The sequence below is a fragment of the Pavona decussata genome, unplaced genomic scaffold (assembly GCF_977016875.1).
Source record: "Pavona decussata unplaced genomic scaffold, jaPavDecu1.1 SCAFFOLD_215, whole genome shotgun sequence".
Classification (NCBI taxonomy): Eukaryota; Metazoa; Cnidaria; class Anthozoa; order Scleractinia; family Agariciidae; genus Pavona; species Pavona decussata.
The window spans coordinates 2,816,501-2,840,931 of record NW_028145620.1 but is presented as its reverse complement, the minus strand read 5'-3'; the positions used below and the strand labels follow the sequence as shown (position 1 = coordinate 2,840,931).

General features: G+C 37.9%; 1 protein-coding gene and 1 non-coding gene across 3 annotated transcripts; both read right to left on the bottom strand.

Moving 5' to 3' along the window:
* Positions 1-310: 310 nt before the first annotated feature.
* Positions 311-24,399, bottom strand: LOC146460027 (uncharacterized). 2 transcript variants are annotated; one of them, XM_085088837.1, is made up of 28 exons: positions 24,044-24,399; positions 21,356-21,454; positions 20,998-21,060; positions 20,714-20,767; positions 18,386-18,454; positions 17,695-17,738; positions 17,332-17,435; positions 16,370-16,458; positions 15,551-15,638; positions 15,360-15,476; positions 14,613-14,726; positions 13,995-14,035; positions 13,366-13,442; positions 12,607-12,682; positions 10,951-11,153; positions 9,570-10,057; positions 8,793-9,171; positions 7,368-7,845; positions 6,698-6,748; positions 5,990-6,076; positions 5,119-5,217; positions 4,964-5,017; positions 4,456-4,545; positions 3,974-4,065; positions 3,811-3,862; positions 2,490-3,217; positions 1,175-1,277; positions 311-605 (listed from the first exon to the last, which is right to left on the bottom strand). In XM_085088837.1, exons 1-28 carry the CDS (start codon positions 24,278-24,280, stop codon positions 450-452), a joined length of 4,332 nt encoding a protein of 1,443 aa, XP_084944963.1. In that variant the 5' UTR covers positions 24,281-24,399; the 3' UTR covers positions 311-449. The 2 variants fall into 2 exon arrangements, with proteins under 2 accessions (XP_084944963.1, XP_084944964.1); XM_085088838.1 differs by having other exon boundaries at positions 12,607-12,679.
* Trnas-acu (transfer RNA serine (anticodon ACU)) lies at positions 18,860-18,932 on the bottom strand. Its single transcript has one exon. It is a non-coding gene; the product is annotated as a tRNA-Ser (tRNA).
* Positions 24,400-24,431: the final 32 nt, after the last annotated feature.

Below are 24,431 nucleotides of genomic sequence, written 5' to 3'. Positions count from 1 at the left end.
AAGTTACCATAGCAACAGCATAACCTGTTTAAAACACCCCTAATTTTAGCTTAAAGTGGTTATAACCAAAAAACGAGCTCGGTGAACCCCATTGTTTTTATTAAGGACCTGTGATTAGCATGTTTAGGTGCAACCTTTCCAGGGTTTAAACAAAATTAGTACGGATGGTTCAGAGCCATCTTGAATTTTCGAAAATGTAAGGTGGCTCTGATCTCATTATTGTTGCATGAACTGATAAAGAGCAGTAGTATTGATCCGCCAAACTATAAGTGCTGGTAATTGGTGCCAGTCACCTTCAAAATCTCAAAGAACTACGTTTGTGTTGGACAGCACAGTATTTTAAATAAAACGCTATGACCTTTTTCTATAAATATCAACAATTTTAGGCTTTTATGATACGAGTCAGCGAGATCGGGCCAAGTTCGTTGTACAGTTGTCCATATATTGCGCTAGTCATGAGCCTGTTCGCCATCTGATTCGCCAATAGTTTCACTGTCTTCATCCTCCTCCTCTTCACTGCAAGAATCCTCATTTGTTGATTCTCTAGTTCTTTCTCCACTGTTGGCTTTGTAAAGGCTTAAAAGATCCATAAAACGCTTTTTGATCTGAAATAATAATAATAATAAAAAAAAAGGATGAAAAAGAAGGGTCACATGCTGTTTTGTTTGACTAACAAGAATAAAAACGCTGATTGAATGAATGAATGAACGAACGAACGAACGAACGAACAAATGAATGAATGAACGAAGGAGCCATTCAAGGTGAGGGGAAGTAAGCAGATTTCTTATGCTAATCAGATTATTTCTGATTCAGAGTGCAAGTTATATTAAGTGACAATTTCATTTTACTTAGTAAGTTGGCTACATGATTTTGTGTTCAGACATCACTATCGAGTCCTCAGTGGTACATATCACAGTGGTAGTAGGTACCCTCCCTTCAGCCAGCTAGAGTCCCACTGCCGCCCTGGGCTCACACTTACCACATGTGATCTAATAAAACATTCAGTTCGATGTTTCATTATGTGTTTTACAATAAATTTTATGCCATTGCAGAAATACCCTGTTAAGAAAATAAAATCAATCCAATTCAAGCCCAGGTACCATACGTGGGTGACCTCATCACAGTGAAGACAATTAATACATGGTACTTAACAAACACCGTGCGGTAGTCTCACCTCGTCTGCTGTTTTATTTTCCAGACTGTTTGCTATGTGTTCGAATGTTTCCGGTTTGGCGCCCATCTTTTGACAAGTTTGTAAAATCGTCCGGTCATCCTCTCTGAATCACAACATAAAATGCATTAAGGACGGTGCCTCCTAATACAGCAGTATTTTTGCGCAGTTTATGACTATACAGGAAAAGCAGATCTTAGTATGGACTACTGGAATCCAGAAAGAAAATTGGGGGTAGCGGGGCATTTTTGAGAGATAATTAAGCAACAATTATTCTAAAGAGCAGTAAAATACAAAGCAATGTATGGCGTTTTTTTCCAAATTGAAGCTTTATCATCTCCGAAAAATGCATGGTTACCGCCAATTTTCTTTTTGGATACCAAGAGTACTTCCTTAGTTCTGCTTTCTTTGCATAGTTTTTAAACGTATGCCCAATAACAAAAGTAGGAACCGTCGTTAAGAGATAAAAGAGGTTTGATGCACTCCATATAAAATGCGTTGGTTTAATTTGTTCGTGTACTATTACCCTGATGCTTTCAAGAAAGTCGGGCAGAAATCAAGTTTAACTTTTCGCGACATTTTTATGCAAAAAGGGCCCTACAGAGCTTAAAATCCAAAACATGGAATTTTATTGCCAGTGCAGTAGCGTTATCGCCCACACATACATTTTGTAAATTCTAACTGATGTCGTCTATTGTTAAAGCTTTAAATATATTCTGCGAAGGACATGCTTGGACGTTCCTGCCAACCTTGGCTTGGACCTCCATGAAACCTCCAGTTTTTGGATTAGCCCTCTTTAAACTGTAGTTGTTTCCAGATTTTCAGTGGATGTTTGCTATTTGTTTTTATAATCGTGTAGGTGTGTTCAGGTTTTCTCGGCTGATTTAAGTCTGGAACTCTCCAAGTTCTCAGGGCGTCTACAGACAAGGTATTTAGCTACGGACTTTGGGAATTTAGTCAGTTAATATCGCTTGTAGACACTTTCTACACTGCCGGATGTTCACAAACCCTCAACAAAGTGCCTCAAAACGAAAGTAAAAGGCATAAGGACAAAAAAAAAAAAAAGGGAGAAAAAGCTCGAGCACAGTTGGGCCATCCTTGTTGGGAGGGCGGTTTACAGGGGAAAGTCTTGGGAAAGAGGTTGCAGTGGAGCGGGAAAAGAGAGGATTAGACCCTTGGAATCTCAGGGGATAATTCAAGCAGCGAAACCGCGCGAGGGAGCCAGAGAGAAATGGGTGAATTTGTTGGATCAAGAAAATACAGTTTAAATTCGATATAGTAGACCAAAACCGCGAGTGATAAAGCAAAGATAGCTTGCCTTGTCCATAGAAGTACCACTTGACCGTCTTGGCTCCGGTGAAGATTTTTAGCTGGCACAGCACCTGTAGTAACTACATTAGCATCGCTGTCACAGCCACTGGTCTCAGTATCCACCTCACTTCTGACGTCACCAACTACGTCACACAATGCGTCGTTGTCGTCAATGCACTCAGCACCTTCGCCATCAATGTAATCGTCATCATCCTCCTCCTCTTCATACCCATCATGCTCAACGTCAGAATTCCCATCATCCTCCTGTTCCTCGCTATCGGAGTTTCTTCGTTCGGTCCCTTCATGTTCGTTTTCTAAAGTGTCTCCGCGGTAACTGTCATTGCTGGTCTCTGATTGCAGTGATGTTGCCGCGGACAGAGGTCCTTCAAGTGGATGAACCTCAGTTCTTTGATCATCCAGTCCACTTTCCTCCCCTGTAGAGCCTATGTTTGTTTGAATATCAGGGGGACGTATCGGATTTTTCCCCGTATTTTCTCTCTGACCCCTCCCTGGGAGGGTGTCTTGTTTGCCGCCCGGTTTAGTCAGGTTGGCTTTTGTTTTTGCTCTGTTTACCAGTGGTTTGTTTATATTTCCCTGTTGCTTTGTTCCCTTGGCAGTTGAATGAGGTTTTTTAGTTTTTCTTGTATTGTTTTTCTGTGAGTCCTTGGCAGGTCTTCCTTTAATTTTCTTGGGCTCCACGAAGCATGGAATGACTACCTCTTCAAAATCATCAACCTGCGTGAAACACAAAAAGTCAATTAGCAGACAAATGAAATAAGGTATTTTCATAAAGTGAAGTCGTTAACTTTGAAAATATGATCCTTAGTGGGGGACAGGGCGGGGCGTGGGGGGAGGGGCGGGGAGGAGATGCCCTCTTCACTACTCTTTCCAGTTGCAAAATTTCTTTTCATCAAATGAAACACTCAACTAAAGAGCTTTTTCACTGGCTAAACGCATGAAAAAAATAAGAGCAGGAAATAACGACAACTAGTTTATTAGTTTATTTGATGTATCCGATATGCTACATAGTTTTTTTTTTTCTCTCACAAAATCCTACTGGTTCAAGTCTATACAGACACCACATGGGGATTTGTAAGGCAAAGCATCTTCTTTGCTCCACTCAACTGAGTTGACGTCTTTTCTTTGGGAAAACAAATTAATTACCACAGTTACTTGTAAGATGTTTACATTGACTTCCCATAGAATGTGTGCTTCCTTTGTTACGAAATGGTAGGTATAGACCTTGATACATCTGGAGCGTTTCCATCGGAATAAGCCAGAACACAAAAAAACATTAAAATTCGTTCTTTACTATCTTGTATCACTACCTCTGGTTCGCTACCACTTCCGAATTCAACTTCTTCAAAATCATCGTCAGAACTATGAGGAAAATAGAAAGAAAAGAAAATAGACGACACAGTCAGGTTTAAGCTTGATCACAATTCACCCAAACAATGTGCGGCAGACAAAGGTCAGTGTATGTTACCATACCACACAGGGGGCTTCAGATCGTCAAAGAACGAGTACAATTCCTCAATCAGGTGCAGCTGTCCTTTTAACATCGGAACAATCGTTTGTTGTAACTATTGGACAAAGTAAACAAAAACATAAAGTCAAGCCTCTTTAAAGGGGCACTATCAGGGTGAGTTCACTGTGTTTTAGTCAAACCTGCTCAAATATTTGACAAGGTACCTTTTATCTAACATCGAATTGCTCTCAGAGCACTGAGAAGAGAATATGGGAAAAACAAACAAACAGTTTCTTAGCGACTTCCCCAAAAAACATGGGACAAACTTGAAAAAAAAAAAAAAGACAAGTTGCAATCAATTTTAACCCTTGCCATCCGCAGCCAAAGATAATTTAATCTGTGTACTAGTAAGGTTATTGTTAACAAAACTGAACATTAACATTGTACATTATTAATACGTCAGTACTTAGCAAAGAGAAAAAAAGATATGTATATATTGGCATACCTCCAGAGGGTCTTTTACAGCTTTCTTATTCCAAGAATTGAATGCGTTGATTATCTTTCTGAATTGGGATGGATTCCGTTGGAAGTGAACCTTTTCATACAAAGCAACACGAGGTGTAGTTAAACTACAAGGCCATTGAAAATACTTGAGACCCCATTATATTTTAAAACAGATGGTGTTCCAAGCATGAGCCTTTTTTCAAAGGGTTCAAGGACTCTGTGGGTCGTGTATGCGTTAAAGAAGGGTGCAAGGGATTACACTGTTACCGGAAACCCTGTAACGGAGACAAAAATACTTCAAAAAACAAGCTTTGGAAACTGCATGGGGAACTGAGGTGTCTTTCTGAAAGATAAATCTTTGTTTTCTTATTGTATTTTTTATTTTTTTTTCCATTCTGATATTCACAATTAACGGTCAAATGGTCGGATTGTCCAGGCCGCATCTGGGGTTTGAAGGAAACAAAGGTATGAAAGTATGCAACAATTTAACGCTCGATAGTTAAACATACCTCTAATTTTCTCAGGAACGTTCTCGCTCTCACAAATTCCTGATTTGCCATAAACTAAGATAAAAAAAATACAACAGATCAACAACTGTAAGTTTCACAAATTATCCCTTGACAGCTGAGGATTCGTATTACGGTGCACAAACTATGAAGCTTACCACTCCTGCTTCCACCGCCTGATGAGGCTCCAAAAATCCAACAAAACCCTCCACAAGATCAGGATACTCAGCCAGAACAACCTCAACTCTTCTGTACAGCTACAAAGCAAAACAATGCATTGTTGAAAAAAAAAAAAAAAAAAAAAAGGCGCTAAGGAAGCAAGAGGAACATGGGTTGTGAAGAACACAAATAAATTCGCCTTCATATGCATGTTTGACAACTGATGCGTCCAGACGTTTCCATGCACCAACTTGTAATTGTCAGCACGAGTTTGGAGCACTTTTACCACATCGGCGGGATTTTTACGATAGTTTTCGTTTCTTTTGATGAAATAAAAACCAAACAAATACCACTTGCTCATCCTTCGTGAAGGAAAAGCGGATAGCAAGTAAGGACTGATGGAGTTTTTCTAATTTATTTGTTAAGCGTAGCATCAAACCAATGGTAACGACAATTACACAACTTGTCCTGTGGTCGTAGACAAACCTCCAAACTGTTCATTTACTACTCAGATTGACGACCATTATTTCCATACATCTTGCTATTTCTACATCACCCATTTCTATATCTTCCTCTCTGGCGTTTGAAGTTACCAATACGGTAAATGCTTGGCAAACATTCACAGGAAAGTTGTTGAGATTAGTTGTTGAGATTACAGACTAGCTCTAAGTTGTTCCAAGAGTTCGCCAACATCATGATGATTGGTCAATGTTGTTGCCACTCTTGTTCACACTTGTCAACTAGTATTTGCTAGCCCGCATCTGAGAACTCAGTTTGTGGTGTGAAGGCACATTTACTGTTTTTGAGTGAGAGCTTGTCTCGCAGTGCGAGTTAGTCTTACAGAGTGTTCGTACTTAAATCCATACATACCTCTACTGGAGAGCATTGTTCCTCAGACGACATCGCTAGTGTTCGCAAAAATTCCTCATACGTCTCAGGGTCACTGGATAGTTGTTTCTATCACCAAAAGAAAGAGAAATCTTAAAACTTGAACACTTTACCATAGCCATAAAAAATTTGCAATGCTTCATATTGATTCCGTACGCGTTCTTTTGCAAGCTAACTTCTCAGAGATTGTCATTAGAGAGTTGACCCTTATATAAAGTCTGGGATCCGTTACCTAAAGTTTTCCAACGCAAGTTAAAGGGGCACTGTCATGGCGATTGTGCTGTGTTTTGGTTAAAACTGCTCAAATATTTGACAAAGAAATTGCTCTTACAGCACCAGTAAGAAAATTTTAAGGTTTAAGAAGAGCTAACTAGAATCAGTTTTCAGCTACTTCCCTAAAATACACAGGAAGAACTTGAAAAAGTTGGCCAACTTTTTCAAGTTGTAATCCATTTCCATCTTAGCCATCCGCAGCCAAACATAATTAACAGTAGTTTCTGTGCACAAGTAGAGTTATTGTTAACAAACCTCGACCATTATTTTAACGATTCCATTGAAACAAATACGTTTTTTGCCTATTCATAGTGACAATAAAAACAGGTGATAGTGCCCTTTTAAGCATCACTGGTATTTCAATTTCTCAATTTATGTACTGAGGTTTTTCAAACCAGAGAACAACTGAAGCCTTACCTTAACTTTTGCCAGATAACCTTCCGCGAATGCTTGAGCTCGATTTCTGAACTGAAATAAAGGAAATAGCAAAGTTAGAAGCCACGGACTCTTAAGGGCAGCGCCTCCTTTAGCATACGTCCTGCGTATTTCAGGATGTTCCGAGGCGTTGGATTTCTAAGAGACAGTGCCAACTAACACAGACGTATTTTTGCGCAGTTTATGACTTTGCAGGAAAAGCAAGTGCTGAAATCTTAGGAAGGGATATTTGAATCCAAAAAAAAAAAAAATTACGCGGGGGGAGCGGATTTATTATCTCTGAAAAATACGCGTTATCCCCAATTATCTTTTTGGATTCCAGCAGCCCTTGCTAAGATCTGCTTTTCCAGCATAGTCATAAACTGAAGAAAAATAGATCTGTACTAGGAGGCACTGTCCTTAAAGAAATAGGAAAGCTGCAACCTCCAAACTCGTTCACGGGGCTTTTCCCTTGTCAATTGGCAAAGGACCCTGGGGGAAAAGACCCTGGGGGAAACGATTCTGGGGGAAAAGACCCTGGTAACGAGGATGAGGGAAACTGGTGAGGAGGTTTTAGCATCTTCAGTAACACTTATTGGTGTATTTACTGTCAAACTAACTTGTGTGTAGATGATTTTTCAGTTTTTTTCGGAAAATGCATATCACAGTTTACCTTAGGGTCAGGTTCTAGAATGTAATTCCCTGCACAGCCTGCTTGTGAGTTTGACGCGGGCTTACGGGATGTCCCGCTGGAGTTTCCTCCGCTCTCAGACCCAGGAATTTGTGCCTTGGACATCAGGCGACTACCTGTCACGTTACCGCCATTTTTGTCACGCGATGGCTTGGGTTTTGATGCGGTGGCAGGTTTGTTTGTTGAACTCTCTGGTGCTGTCTTTTCTGTCGAGTCCTTCGAAGAACCGTCTTTGTTAGCATCAATCTCTTTTGTATTAGTAGTTGGAGATTTTGGATCAGTACTAGTGGCAGAAACACTAGGTTCATTTTCTGTTTGTTCTTCCGGCTGAATGACGAGTTCATCATTTCCAGGTGAGTGGCTTAAATCAACATCGATATCGGCGGTAGTTTCTGAATCAGTGGTTGCTTCCACTGGTGAACAATTCTTCTTTGAAACATTAGTACTCTCTTGGTAGTCACTGCAATAAAATAGCAGAACAGTAAAGCACACATATTTCATGATCACGGGAAAAACTTATAGACTGGTCATTTAAAACAGAAGCTTAAAATATCTGACATACAATGCAACGATAAAAAAGACAGGAAACTGATTATCCAGCATAACCTGCCACGTCTCAAGCTTTAAAATCTCAACAACACACGATGTTTATTACTGTTTGCTTCATCAAACTCGACTCCTTGTGTTTAAAACGAGCGGAGGGGTTCAAAACTGACTTGAAAGCTATTGGGTGACTTGTAGGCAAATGGATTACAATAGGCAAATCACAGTAGGCAAATAGAGGCCATTGTACAAGACGCAAGAATTGCAGAGTGTAAGAAGTAGATACAGGACGAGCACGCGTCAGTGCTGTCCTCACGCCATGCTGTTATGTGATTTAGGTTGCGTTCTTTTGGTACTAAACCGGAATTGGCCCTTTGGAGGTAACGGTCACATGATACAAAATCCACCATGCTGCAATGCAACCTACGCTCTGGGGCATCCAAAACAAAGCGACTTCATCCAGTCAAATTTGAATTTTCTTTGTTTTGGATGTCTCAGTGCGTACCTTGCTTTCCAGCATGGTGGATTTTGTACCAATCGTGACCGTTAGCTGCAAAGGGCCCATAGAAAAACACGAAATAGACGGCATTCATGTTCTTTTGAGAACTATTTTGTTTTCAGAATGAAATGAATGGTACTCCATTCATTCTGCCCCTGATAGTAGAGTGAACAGAACACGGTTTACTCAGAATAAGAGGAATTGTGTTCCATTGCGAAGGTTTTCGGATTAATGGGAACAGGTGTAACTGCGTTCATTTGGGAGCTGATTTTCCGTCTATTCTATTATTCTTGAACCGGAAAATATAAAAATGGCCATAATTGCCCACCCTGCAAAATGCGCTCTTAAATAAACTTGACTCTTACCTGCTGACAGGTGACGTTCTAGCACTCGCCAAGTTGCCCGTATTCTGAGCGGTATTTTCCCCTTCACGCGGCACGACTTCAACCGGTTGTGCTGGTGTGATAGGTTTCCATGGGCTGCTTGTACTGCTTGCTATAGCCACCCAAGTTACTGTTCGTTGTTCGCCAGCTGATGTACCACTTGGTACAGCAACAGCACACGCTGCTCTATTAAACTTGGGCGCGATCGGCCGGCCATATGCCGCGCTCTCTACCGCCTGCTGTACAGCTTGGGCTTCGCTTTTTTCTTGACTTACGCGCCGTTCCCTCTGTCGTTTTTTGTAGTTTTTCAGCCAGTCTGGCTCCAGTGATCCTCTGGCTCGCAGTCGCCGACCAACAGATTCTACAAAAAGATGTTTGACAAAGAAAGATCAGTTGCACGTTCCTTTGTTGTTGTTCAGAAAACTCCAGCCTGCTTAGCTTCCCTTGAAAACGTTCCTCCAAACAGTGCTGCTTAATGGCTTCATTTGAAAGGTTTCACCAAGAAATCATAAAGTTACAACCACCTTGTAAAGCATAATCATAAGCTCAACCAACGTACTGCACAATAGCTTTCATTTGGATGGTCCGACACTGAAGGATTTCATTCCCAACTACAGCGTTTTTGCTCAGGCGCTTTCACTTGAATGGTCACACTTTAGGATTTCACTCTCAAGTTCAAAAGTTAGAACCGCATCACATGACTTGAGATTTCAACAGCAAAAAGAACAAGAAAACAGAAATTAAGATCTGAAGTCTTACCAGAAGAAACTTGTATTTGTGTGGGAAATTTCCACAGCTCTTTATTCCTGCGATAGTACTTGATAATGTTCTCAGGTGCACGGTTTGACAGCAGATTTTTGCAGCGTATTTGCAGTTGCTTCGGACTCTTGACAGGCAGCAAGTGTTGTTGAATGAATTCCCACTGTTTTCCAAGATGCTTCATACCTAGAGCCAAGAGATTATCCTCGGCATCAGTGAATTTCACCCTGAGTCCGTTGATCTGTTTGGGCGTGTCTCCTGTTCTTGGTAGGAGGCTGTGATGAGGAAGCAACTCTATGAACCGGAACACACTTTTGTTTGTTGCCATTAGCTGAATGTTGGTGTCCGACAGTCGAGGAAGAAGGTCGTCTTCCGAGCGTTTCGAACGCCTTGATGTTTTGCCAGGAGATTTGGAATCTTTTTTAGGAGTGGTGCATTTTCTTGGGCTGGGTGTTCGTCTTCTTCGAACAAAACTGCTCTTAACGACTCTGCAATCAAGTTGAAAGTAAAGAAAATTAGAAGAAACGAAGTTCTAACCAGTAGCTTTTCTTTTCTCTAGAGCAAAGCGCTAAATCGTCTGTCTCCACTCTCGCTCTGTTCTAAGACCACATTCAGATGCCAAATAATCTCGCGGAAAAATACGCCTTGCACTGCAGTCTTATCGGACTCCTGCTCCTCCTTGGCAACAAAGTGTCAAGAAGTCACTTAAACAAGAATCTCACCGCAAATGTAAAATAATTAATATTAGGGCTTATTGACTTTACATTAACTACAGTAAACATAAGAATGTACTTCCTGAGTTCTCTAACTGGATAAAAATTCTTCTTTTGGTAAACAGCGTTTTCTGCTTTTTAAAACCAATAAGTATTTGCAAAAATACGATTTATTCTCTCCAAATGCTACATGTGCAAATTGAGTTAAACTCAGTTGTACCCTTTGTTGATGATACAAAAAACAATTTCAAATTCTAATTCCATCTGCAATCCGAGAGTCACCGTTTTTTTTGGTCATTTAGTACCAACCTTGTTAAACAAAGTAGATTTATTTATTACCCTTTTTTTTTTACAAGGGAGAAGCGGGAAGCCGTAAACTACGTTTTAGATAAGGGAGTTGGTGGGGGAGTGTAAACGAATGTTTGGTCTTGAGTTAATAAGGTAAATTGGCCACTGTAAAGCTGAGTGTTAACATTTCGCCAAAGCGATACATCAGCTCTTGTATCTCCTCACGGTGGCCAAATTACTCAGAGATCACTAAACATTAGTTCAAACCAAACTTTAGCCTGCACGCAGTCGTCACTTTTGCTCGCGTAATGTGAACAAGGAGAAGAAGAAGACTACTCGCTTTTTACCAAACTTTAGAAATACAATAATCAGTGGCTTACTCGACAGCTTCTTCAAGTCCTGGGAAGCTGAATGCGGAAGCATGTACCATACCATCCCCTAGCCCCCTGATGAGCTGAGCATTAGATGCTCGGTCGTGGAAACCCTTCAGCTCAATAACATAATCATGGGTCTGGTCTGCTTCTTTACTCAGACTGTCATCCTCCCGCGCCATAAGATTTATCTGGGTAAGGAGCTGGGTATGCTGTAAGAAAAAAAAAAAAAAACACAAGATGGAGGGAGAAAACATAAAACAAGACGTTCTGAGATAGAAGAGGGCAGCGCTGAACTGACCTGGCTATTATCAACTCCTTACAGCTGTAGTATCAGTCAACAACTAAGAATTAATGTAAACAACTGACGAGTAGCTAGCTTTTCTTCAACCACAATGTACAATTGTATGTTGCTTCGTGATATTCATGCCATTTTCAAGCAAAGTTATCTTGCATGATAGTAGAGTCAACAACTAAGCTAGACTGAAAGATTTCACACAAAACCACTTTTTTTAGATTAAACATTGAGCTAAATAGTTGATTTCAAGTCTACTTTGTACAAGTCTGAAAGCAGTTTTGTGGTTAATTACATCCATTTTGAAATCACTGTTGATCCTTGGAATCTGATTGGTCCAAAATGATGCAATTTATTCCCAAATTGCACCATTTCTTGCTCTAAATTGCATCCTTTCTTTAGCCCATCAAAATGAAAAGGAAGTAACACAAATAGAATATTAATATTGACAATGATACTCTGTGATTTCAAAATGGATGTAATTAAGTGGTAATTGAACTTCGTGTCGTGCAATTTTGGTCTGAAATCATACTTGTGATTACAAATCAAACTCGCGCTGCGCGCTCGTTTGATTTTGAAATCACGCGTATGATTTCAGACCAAATTGCACTCCACTCAGTTCAATTACCAATATTAAGTAAGTTTCCTTTTCTGTAAGTTATCATTTACTGTAATTTATTGAGTCGTACTGCCCCGTTCTTGCCAATAAAAAAATACAAAGATAAAAAGACTGCAGACAATCTTCCAAATTTGGCTTGAAATGAAGGAGATGTTTGTCAACTTTTGTGGTGGAACTTGGAGGACAATTTGTCAGAAATAAAGTGACTAATTGCATCTGGCTATCCACTGGCTTGGTATATGGTAAAACAATATTCTTAAAAGCCTAGCATCTGTCGTGAATAGTAGTATTTACATCACCACTTTGTGGCTTGGTTAATATACACCAAAGTCTACCTCCACTTTAGTGAATAATTATTGTTAATTAGTTGATTAAGTAATGCCTACGGCTGAATTCAATAACTTCAAAAGAAATCAGTTGTAACATGGATTTTGTTTTTTTTAAGCACACAAATGAAAAATACAGTTTGCATAACAAGTTATTCAAACTTGTAGTATGTACAACTTTCCAATCATGGCTTGATAAATGTGGGAGGTTTAAGACAGGCTTTCTTTGGGGGGGGGGGGGGGGAGGGGGTAAGTAAATGATGGATTTAATTCATTTAACTAAGTGTTTTCATGGAATGTTCCTTTAGTTACCCCCAACTCCTCTGTTGTCCTAATCCAAACTGACCCCTACATGTAACTATTACTACTCTGCTGCAGGCAAAGACTTCATCAATATACAAGTCAATGACTGAACAGTCATCTACCTGCTGTAGTTGTTTATTTAGTCTCTCCAACTGCTGGCTGTTGAAAAACTGTACATTTTCCTGACTTCCAGTCCTGCTGATAAACATCACCAAGAATTAATAAAAAAAAAAATCCATGATTGGAACAAGGGAACTCCACATGAATGAGACGACTGCTCAGTGGAGAGGCCACAGTGTTTCAACTTGGACCTAGCAATCTTGAACTGAAAAACTTGACTTTCTAATTACATATAATGTTCTAGTTTGTTGTGAACAGGATACAGAAGCAATGTTTTAAACAAAAAAGATCCCAAATGCCAGGGATCATCCTTTCTGTAACTTTATTTATTTTTGTACAATTTTAGCATACCACAGCAACAACTACATTGAAATGAAATAATGCATTCAACATGACAAGCAGATTTATTTCAAGATGCTGCTTGACGTATTGATACAGATGCCTTTTACGTAAGAGAAACACCATGGTCCATTCAATAGCCAACTCAACATGGCACAACAAGATAACCTAAAATGTTAAAAGCAAACCACTTTTCTCCCGGTACTAATCCAAACAAAATAATTTTATGAGGTCTCACCGTCTGGAACGTTTTTCTACCAAAATGTAGGGTGTTTCTAAATTGGGATTTCAGTGTAGTTTTAATATTACTAACCAACTTATTTTTCTGACCTTTCAGCTGTATAAATGAACACTATGGGTACCTTTCACACTATTCTCTAAGGATATTACTTGTTTGAAATATGTGGTGAAAACAAACTAACCTGCTATTTAGCATCTCCAGGTATCCCATTTCTTCTCCTTCTTCGTCCAACCAGAATGTGTCTTCACTGTCATCATACTGTACACAAAAAATGCAGTCAAAAGAAATTAGTTCCCATATTAAAAGAGTAACAAATTGTCAGATAAAAGTTGAAATCTGCATTATTAGCCCTTAATTAAACAAGTAGATCCACGATAAAAGGGCCAGCCCCTCCTTCATTTCACACCCTTGTGAGTGTGAGATGCAATTTTAGATGCCATTTAGTCGTGGCAAGTTGTTGACTCAACCATCCTCTGAAAAAATATGCCTCAAAATTTCATAACACCAAGTTCTAATTTGCTTAATAGGTTTATTCTGTATCAGTAAGAGCCGTAGAAAAATACATGTTATTTGTCAGTTGTTTACGCTCTGATGGTTGACTGTCAACTGAAGGTGAGAATGGCAAGGCCAGGCCTCTTTTATACCAGAACTTCCTATTAAGGCCTCAATAGTGTTCAGTGTCTAATTTCTCCTTGCAATACCTGATCACACATACAGCTCATGACAACAAGGGAAATGATCACCATTGGATAAAAGTTCATGCTGATCCACTGACAAAGAAAGTAATAACCATTAGCTTAACATACTCACATCTTTAAGTAACTCTTCAAGCAGTTCATTGACTTCCTTCTCTAAAGATAACAAATTAATAAGGACATATTTAACAAATATATATTTATGATGTTTAAAAATTTTCAAGCACCAACAACATAATTTTATGATACCTTTTTACACTTTCATTATTGCCAGCCTAGTTATAATGTTTAGCAAATTGTGATGTTATGATTTTAACTTGGTAGAATAAATTTTAATTATCATTTACCTCTACCAAAGTTTCTACTACATCTGTAGCCCATGGACTGCTATGGAGGTTTACAGTTTTCCAACCCAATTCTACTTTTACTGGCTTCACACAACCCAGTGGAGATGTCAACTCCGTACATAATCACAGATTTTTGAAGGAACAGGAATGTTGCTGTGGTGTGTATACTCACATCCCACCAATGTGTTTTGGGTTGAATGTCAGTGTTATGCAGGTTAAATTTCTTCTTGATTCTTGCCTTACAACAGAAGCTTTTTTCTAAGTTCTTTATGGAAACTTGGATTCCCAAGACCAAAATATCACTTGCGTCTCCTCTGCCCAAGCCCTTGCTTGGATGGCCTGATGAAAAGTTTAAATTAGTTTAGGAGAATTTGAAATGATCTTACGAGTGATTCTCACAGCCCTGTCATTCCTGTATTCTTCTTTTTCTTCCTTTTGATTAGCTTCAGCCATAAAGTTGTATTCAGTGTCCTCATGATCCTCCTCGACACAGACATCATCTGAAGACACATAAAATCAATACCATTAAATAATTAACAGAAAGATTACTGTGGGGTCACCAAAGATCAAAGTACACAGGCTTTAAAATTGTATTCAAGATTCCTAAGCCTATTTCTGTCTTCCATCTGTCCTGCTTTAAAATTTCATTTTCTACTCAACTGTCTAAGATTTAATCTCATTGTGGAAGGAAACCCAGGGCCAGTTGTTTAAAAGCCAATTAACGCTAATCCCTTTTCAAAAGTTAACTGAGGTTTTCATTTCACTTGTCAGAAATGTATTTTAAAGCTACTTTTAAGTTGATGGCAAAAAAGTCTTAGTCAAAACTGAAGGACAAAAATATTTGCGCAAAAACTTTATTGATTAGTAATTAAACTCAAATAAAAGTTCAGCTTAACCCAGGATTAGCTTAATCAGGCTTTGAGCAACTGGGCCCTGCTGTAAACTTTTCTTTCTTTAATTACACCCAACTAAATGTTTTTATAATGAAGTAAAATGAGAATTCTAATCAACAATGATTTAGATAAACATATACAGGCAAAAACTAACGAAAGAAAAGTCCTACGTTTCGGCGACAATGGCGCTAAGATGTCGCCAAAATGAGAATAATGCCAGAATTCTTGTAGCTCATTTACCTGCTGAGTTAACAAGACCCTGAAGCCATCTCTGCCATTCAATGTCTTCAAAGTCCATATCATCTACTGGGATGGTGTCATACATGTCTGCAGTGAAGTCTGGTGGCTGAAATGTTGCTAACAAATAACAAAGGTCATTAGTTATTTGGAGTCAATCTTTATTAATTTTTTGCTCAGTTTAACAAAGATACCTTCTATGCTTTCAATGGGTACATCTTGAAGAGGGAGCTGAGAGCGAGTCCTTTTGGCTATCAAGTCACCTTCTTCCACTACAGTAACCTGCACAAGAGAACTCTGATAAACAGTCTAGAACATGATACACCTGGATACCATTATTCTCTCTTTACTTAGCTCTCTCAAATTATTTTCAGTAGTAGGCAATAAAAATGTACAATGTAGTTGCACAAGACCCTCTTGCCTGCTACATTTTGCAGTCCAGAATTAACTCTGGCAAAACTGAGTCACATTATTACAAAATTTGGAATTATTTGAATTGAGTGGCCAAATTGAGTCACAGCTAGATGTAAGTTAGGTGCAAGTTCAGTTGGAGCTTGATCATTGGTCAAAAAGAAATCAAGTCACCACAAAGTCATTGCAAGTAAATACAAGCTGTGTTCAACAAAGTTGTCAAGTTCTTGTTTGTTTCAGCTTTAAAGAAAATGCAAATGGAAAATAATCAGTGGCCTTTGGCATGTTTTTGGAAATGCTGTCTCGTTGTAGTTCAAAGCTGTTTGCATATGTTGGGAGTAAGGTTATAGAGAGCTGTGGAGAGAGGAGAAATACAGGAGTGAGGGGCGGGGGGAGAGTAGGGTGGAGCACAGGTGAAAGTGATTAGTAAACTAAAATTGCAGGAAGTGCAAGACATCTAGGAAAAAAAACAATTGAAAACATTTTTCACAATCACCAATAGCAAAAGCAAGACAGAGGTGGGGAAAGGGTTGGAAGCAGGAGAGGCAAGAAATAAAATTCAGACCCTATAATATTAAACTTTCATTATCAATACATTATACCTTTTCAAGTGGTGCTGGGGTGGTTGAAGTCACTGGATAAGGAACTTTAAATGGCTCCTGCAAAAGCTTTTTACTGCACGACCGCGTCACTTAAGAAACAAGAATCAAACCTGTATTAGTTTAAAAACACCATTCTTAGTTAGAACTTACATGTATAACTTTGGTGTGAGCTGTCATTGGACAAAACAGATAACACAGTACCAAATAAGATCCTGGTTATCACACGATAACTGTTATCCAATTTCATATCTATTACCCAATTTTACTGACAGGAAAAACGAAAATAATTCACATGTTTTGGTCTTTACTAAAGCTAATCACAGTGCAAAAAAATAATGGAGAAAACCAGTCAAATCACATTTTGTTTACTTGTAATCTTACCATACCATCAATGTCTGTTTACTCTTTACTGTGACAATGCACGTGTGTTGTAGAAGTCATTTGGGGGGTTATGAAATACACAAGCCCCTTTCTGGCTTGCTGGTATATGTATATCAGAAAACAAAATCTTAAGGCTGAAAAAAACTTCAGTAACGCTCAATGCTTTGCTCCTTAGCAAACTGTTCATTTTGCTGACAATTATGCAGCCGTGGGTGTTATCTTCCAAATATACTACCTGCCTGAAAAGGTGTATTTACTAAATAACTGATAAGAACTAATAGAAGTTAAGGAACTTACACTAATATACATCATAGTGCAAAAAATGTAGGGATGTGTGCATATATACACAGTCTATTTTCATAGACAATTTGGTATCATGGTATGTCCATACTTCAGATAATGAATGCAAATGAATGATGTCAGTATTATTTGGATGAGATACCTTTCAACTACACTGTAAATCACCTCCAGATGCCATTTTCATAATTTCATTACCACTAGTTACCACTATCATCACCATTACCATTGTTTCAAAATTCACAGAAGTTATCACAAATTAAACAAGTATAATTTAAGTTTACCTGATTTTGGTGATTGAGTTAGATCAGTATGGCCTTCAGATTCCTTGGTATCATCTGTCTTTTGGCCCTCTGGTGTGCCAGGAATCTGAGGAGATGCTAGATCACTAGAATTGAGGGTAAAAGTCAGCTTAGCATAAAAATTATTCCAATTTCACTCAAGGACTCAATGCTACACAAGTTTAACAGTAATGGTTATAATGAAATCCTGAAGGAACTTTTTCCTTGCAAAGGCAAAGGAAGCATTAACAAACTGACTGGAACATTCATGAACAAGACTTTAATTTTGAAATTTTGCGTTAGAATACAACGTACATGTATAAAAACAATATTACTAATAATACAAATTCATAAGCCAAGGATTACCTGGTAAAGGAGACACAACTTTCAGAATCTTCATCGCTTGCATCCTGACAAAAAAAGGAAAGAATTTACTTAGTCAGACCTTTTCACAGTTTTCACAGTCAAGTCTGCCATTTTGTGTCTGCACGCCAAAATTTTCCCTACAATTTTATTATGAAAAAAAAGTATGAATTGTAATATTATACAGATAAAATATCAAGACATTCATTTCAAATTTGAGGCGTGCCAGTGTACCAGTGCATGTATGTGTGAAGTCACACATCCCGCATTTATTTGGTTTTTCTCATTTAATTACATCAAAGTCTGCGAAAAAAAAAAACTTACTGACAAATATAAAACTACATGTAAAAACATCATTGCAAGCTTTCAAGACAACCTACATCTTTCAAATTTGAGCTGAAAATCTTTTGTTTGGTACACTAGACAAGATTTATTGTCAATATAATCTTGAATCTTCATTCATGATCAAACTTTTACATATATTTACTGATTATTCTCCTTAGAGAACTCATTAACTTTTATAAAGATGTGTACAGCAGAATTTTAGAAGACCAGAGCTGTTGTTGCAACTGGAAATAATCATTGACAATAATTATTGACCATAAATTTGTGAGATTAAAATCATAATAATTTACATGTTCAAATGTCACACATCCTTGAGATGCTGAGAGTGACACAGAGCGGAGCAACATACCTCCACATCTGGATTGTATTCTTCATCAGATGATGACTCTGGAAGTTCTAGTTCTGTGAAGTTAATCTTCTACAACACAATAACACAAAACCTCCAGATTTACGGGGAAATATAAACTCTGTGGCTTGAAATGATATAATTCCTTGAGGATAAGGTCTTTTTGTGGCTCAAGTGAGCACTAAGTGAACTAATAGTACTAAATGAGTGCAGTTTCCAAAGCACGGAATAAAAAGTGTTCATGGTGATATTATTGTTATTATTTATATTATTATTATTTTTTTTTTTATTGTTGTTGTTGTTGTTGTTATTATTATTATTATTATTATTATTATTATTATTATTATTATTATTATTATTATTATCATTATTATTATTATTGAAAGGAAAATGTGTAATATTTTAAGCCTGGTGAATAAATGAGAATGATGTATTATTCAGTAATGTCAAGGCAAACTCGGAAAGAGAAATTCCCAGTCCTCCTATCAGGAGTCGAACCTAAGACCTTCTGATTAGTAGTTCAGATGCTCTACCACTGAGCTACAGGAGACTCGTGGGAGCTAAGGCCATTAAACAAGGTTATTCGGAATTTTTTGTTTTCACACTCGGAATTTCTTTTTCCGAGTTTGCCTTACATTAATCTCATTATTATTATTGATTCCTTTTTTTAATTAATTAATTATTATAATAATTATTATTATCATTATTATTATTATTACTATTACTATTACTATCATTATTATTATTATTATTATTATTACTATTATTATAATTATTATTATTATTATTATTATTATTATTATTATTATTATTATTATTATTGGACTTCAGGGGAGTAACCAGGAAAAGGGATACCAACACTTGACTGATTTCTTTTTTGTTCACAACCATAACTTGGTTGAGTCTCATACACAAAAGAAAACAGTCAAGCATTAGTTTCTCTTTTGTTTACATCGCTTCTGTTTTCAATGAACGTAATAAGCCATTTCTTGTTTATTTTAGTATTTTGCTCAAAGATTAAATGTGCAACTAAATTTCCTACATGTATGGTAACCGGTCTCTGTGCAAAAATAGAGCTTAACATACCCATCTCTGACTATTATATTTATTAGAATTAAAGGGCTTTCCACTAAAGGTGTGTAAGTCGCTTTTTGGTGGGGTTTTTTGGCAGAATTGAGCCAATTTGTGGCATGATAAATATTGTCCTGAGTTTTTTATCGCTGGTTTGCGCCGCATTTTTGAGACAAAATATATGTAAAAAAGTTCAAAATCAGCAAAGGGATGCAAGTTTTCGGTTCTGAAAGAGTGATTTGTTAATTAAATCATGGCTTTTTGCTATAAGACACAAAAGTAATATTTACGCTGTTAAAAGTGGTTTTGCTTCGACCCAATCATTCCAAAGGAATGATAAAGGAAAATAAGTTCTTTCATTCAGATGGTCTTAGATGCTAGAGCAACAAAGTCAACAAACAAAGTTAACGGAATTGAGCAACAAGCAATCATCACAAGCCGCTGGTTAAAACAATTCTTTCTTTGTTTAAAACTTTCTTTCTTTCTTTCTAATATTCTTATTTCTTAAAATAACAATAATATTATTAGATTGTGGGTTGACTTAATCCGGTAGTTTGGTTCATTTCCCCCAAAACAGATTACCTGGCCTAAATGCTATAACAAACAGGAGACAATACAAAGGATGCCTTATGTTTTCTATTTTAATTTCTCCACAGATATCAGCACTGGTGATGGTGGTGCTCTTGGTTAGCGCAGTGGCAATTGGCTGAAGGATTTACAGGGTCCCTGGTTAGACAGTCATGTGCTCTCAATACATAATGAGTTCCTGTCATTTGCTGAGTACAATTTGCCAAAATCAGATCAATTTTTTTACACAAGACTACCATCTTTAGACGACCATTTTTAACAACTATTATTAAAATTCTTTAAACAGACAGAAACCTCATTTGAAGGGCTCATTTTGTTGTCTTGGCCCAGGTTTGCTACATGTTTAGGGAGTGGCTCTCAATTCATTTAGGAAACATTACCCTGAGATCTTTTTGGCTTTTTGCAGTGCTTTTGGAGTAAAATTCTTGACTATCAGCAAGTTATCATTTTCTATCACTAAATGAAGTGCTAAGCAGTCGATAAACATTACGGCAATGGTTCCTGAAGGAAATGAAGGTCATGTGTAAAAAATCCAAAGAATCTGGGCTAAAACAACAAAAAGCAGTTAAAAAGTAAGTTACACATGTAGGTTGGTTATGCCCTGAGCATAATGACAACCTCATTTGAAACTAACATGGTAACCGATACAACAATACCAAATGTAAGGTATACCTTCCTTCTTGAGGTGTGCTTTGTTCTCAACTCTTTCCTGGGTGACTGGGATGCCTGCAAAATAAATTTCAGATTTCTAAATTATACATGTACAGTATTTTCCTACAAGTACATTCTGGTGACTTGTCTGAGAAAAGAGATACATATGTACATGTAAGTGATTTCACAACGAAAAGTGTGTGACAACTGCAGATGGATTGACCGCCCTTGAAAATCTATGGATCTTAAAAATCAACTGTGGTGGAAAAAAAAAAAAAAAATGTCAGCGTTTGCAAGTTCCTTACCAAAACAGCAATTGGATCTCCTTGATTGGTCTGTTTGCTCTTTGCTCTGGTCATTTTTGGTACCTTAAGAAAAGATGTTATTTAAACAATAATTAGAAATAGTTTTAACCAACTGGCACTTGTGCAGGTTTCAGCTGCAGGCAACAATTATTTGGTGCACATGTACCTTGTTTACCCTCAAAGGATTTGTTAATCTCATACAGTATTGCTGTCAGTAATAATGGTCAGGTCACATGAAACAACTAGAAAATGTAAGTACTCAGACAGTTAATGTACTGATTTGAAAGGGTATTAAAAAAGGTAAGAATTTAGATTGCAAAGGCCAATACTGTGACTAAATGTACATTGGATTACTTACATAATCAAGGTCACTGCCACCAGAAATTTCAGCCTCCTCATCCGACTCAGCAGCTGCATTTTTCACCATGGCAAGGACTCTCTTGTCTGACACAACATGCTGCAAAATATCAACACATTACTTCAGTTGAAAACAAAGTGGAGATATATTCATCTTCTCAGTACAATAAAGTAGAATAAATCAAATGATTTGACGTCAAACAGGTAAGGATGAGGGGGTCCCCTCCCTCGTGATATACGCGCCGACAATAGATTCTGATTGGACCGTTTTTGTTGAAGACAATCAGAACAATAGATCTTTTCTAGGAGAGAGCAGAGTTTAATGAATAAATTAATGTGCATGAAAATAAAAGGCGGTCTATGACTGCATGTGGCTACTGCTTTATTTTTGTAGAATATTGCAGTAAAAAAGCAATGTTGTATAAAATTCAGAGGGGTGAATGAACAGCTCCAGTCAGTGCCAAAATTGTGCAGCTTAATTTGATCGTGCTGTCACATGGGCAAATTTGGCATGCGGTGGAGGATTTCGGTTTGTTTATACTTTAATACACAGGGGACAGTAATGGATATGGTTTGGCTCTCCCATGGTTTACATAAGATCGCATGGTGAAGAAATTCCGTGAATCAAGACACACAGATAAACAGACAAAAATCTTTCTTAATTACACTGTAATTGAAAAATTTATTCAGACAGACCTGTGTTTACGCTTGAAAGGCAAATTCGTTCAATTTTTGCCTCGAATGAAGCCGACCGATCCAAGCAAACTGCGAGTCACTAAAGCACACTTTCTCGACTCTTTTAAACTGAGTACGTTTTTCAAAAATTTCGCCAAAGCTATTTGAAATCGATCAATTTAATATAAAGCACAGTGAAATTCCCATTTAAACCTTTAGTATTTTGTAAAGTGGATTCCCAGGAGCATGCAAAAAGTTCCGAGAACGTCTACAGCTCACGTGATGCAGATCTTGCTTACGATTGCACATGTTTTGCCTTGACACAAAATCTCTAACAGGAATTTCTTCCCTATGAAATCACTGATTTCCTCTTTTTAAGCAGCCAAGTGTTCCTTAGAAGTTGTTTTGATTTACAGTATTGAAAACCTGTGTTTTCCTTCCAAGAACCACAAATTGCCACCTTGAAGATCCACGCATGAAATACATGGCAGCCATTTTGAATTGAATACAAGGATCTTCCATACGAATAAAGCCGACTGAGATCTCGTCAACCTGTCGTGGTGAACTCGACCCAACTTCGGGTAAATTCTGCAATTCCGAAAGCTTCCGATTTACGGACTTACGCACAACATCATAGCATAGTAGCTACTGACCTTCCCAGAAGGCAGTAGCCACAAAAACGATAGCAAGCCCAATTTTAGACACGGTCTGTCCTTAGGGCATCCCGCGTAAAGAGTAAAAAAAGGCAATGGTCTATACCCGGAGTATCCAATCGATGGAATTGATAATCGATGACAATCGATATCAATCAATATCAATTAATTGATTGATACTGATTATCAATGACCAATCGATGGCGAAGATTCGTGTGGTTATCGATTGGTATCGATTATCAATACCAATCGATAGATAAATTGGTATCGATTGGTATCGATTGGTTGCAGGTTGACGGAACCGGAATCGACGCATAAAAAACACAACTTTGTACGCACTAATTGTAAACACATTTGAGGCCCACAGTTTTAGCTGAAACTGTGGGCCCCAAAATTATGTCAAGCACAAAATATGTAACGCCTTGCACACCTTCTCGTCTGTTTCCTACATGTAAATCCGCTAGCGTTAAGGTGCGGTTTTACGTAATGTAAAATTTATTTTAGTCTTTTATGTAGGTATATATACAGGTCACTTATGTCGTATTGTTAAACTCCCTGACGAAGTGTGCGTTAGTCACACGAAACAAATAGGAGAAAATAAATCGTTCTACAACTGTAAGAGTTCGCAGACGTGCTGCTCACTAGTTTTATATATAAAAAAAAAAAACAATTTTGTCCCCAGGGCTTCCTAAAAATGGCAGATGATCGGACAGGTAGCGTGCGTGACGTCTGTTTGAGGTTGCTGATAGCAATGGATCAACGGTTTTTGTGTGGTTATCGATTGGCCGATACCAATCAATACCAATTAACTAATTTTATCGATTGAATTTCCGATCCACGGTTTCCATTGATTGGATACTCTGGGTCTATAGTGTATCAAAATAAAGTCAGCTTCAGCCTCGTTTCCACCCAAAGGCTAGGCTACTAAGCACACAACTGTAATTACTTGCACAGACAACAAAACAAAAGTTATTCTTACTTGAAAGTTTTGTGTCATCTGTGCACAGTGAATGTGGCCACTTTTGCACAGTCTGTAAGACAACCTACAGATGTAGTTCTTTATTGCAAGGAAAGAAACACGTAGAATTGGCTATTTCATTATCTGCGAAAGGGCTGTATGCTATGTATATAGCCAAGCATGAATTAACATAGGCTTGTAACAGAACTGATGAAAAAATAACCTAGCCTGTGCAAGCAAACAAGCAAACTACGACTTTAATGTTCAATAATTCAATCTTAACTGAACAGCCACGTCAACTTAACTGCAAACAGGTCCTATCAATTCTCGTCTTTTGTATGCATCAGCTGCAATCTTCCTTTATATATAGTCTTAAATAATATTGAGAAATATAGAGACTTACGTGTAGGATGCTTTTGACGTTAATTGCCGTTAAGTTGTTTCTTGCCGCATTTTCCTCCAAAATTTCATCGATGTCATCTAGGACGCCTTCTGTTGTACCAGGCAGTTCGGACACATTAAGCTCAGCACTCAAGTCTTCCTCAACTCTCTCGTCTTTCGATTTTGCCTTCTTCGCTCCGCGTTCTTCGTCTTTCTTCGTATCTCTTTTCCTCTTCTTATTATTAGAAGGTTTGGGCATCTTTTGAGCACTACTGGAGTTTCCCAGTATCCTTGAAAACTAGTTTCTCTTCTTTTAATTCGAAACGTTTACACAATATAAAATCTCGCTCTGTTTTCCGCCATTTTTCTCACAACATTAACCATGACTCCATGCAAGTGGCAATTAAACC

Bases quoted from the DNA above. Each gene is read 5' to 3' on its own strand.
- LOC146460027 (XM_085088837.1), bottom strand. From the start codon at position 24,280: ATGCCCAAACCTTCTAATAATAAGAAGAGGAAAAGAGATACGAAGAAA. The intron at 16,459-17,331 runs GTAAACTTAAAT...TTGTTTCTTAAG, and splicing joins AACTCAATCACCAAAATCAG to TGACGCGGTCGTGCAGTAAA. The intron at 4,066-4,455 runs GTATGCCAATAT...TTTGTCCAATAG, and splicing joins CTGTAAAAGACCCTCTGGAG to TTACAACAAACGATTGTTCC.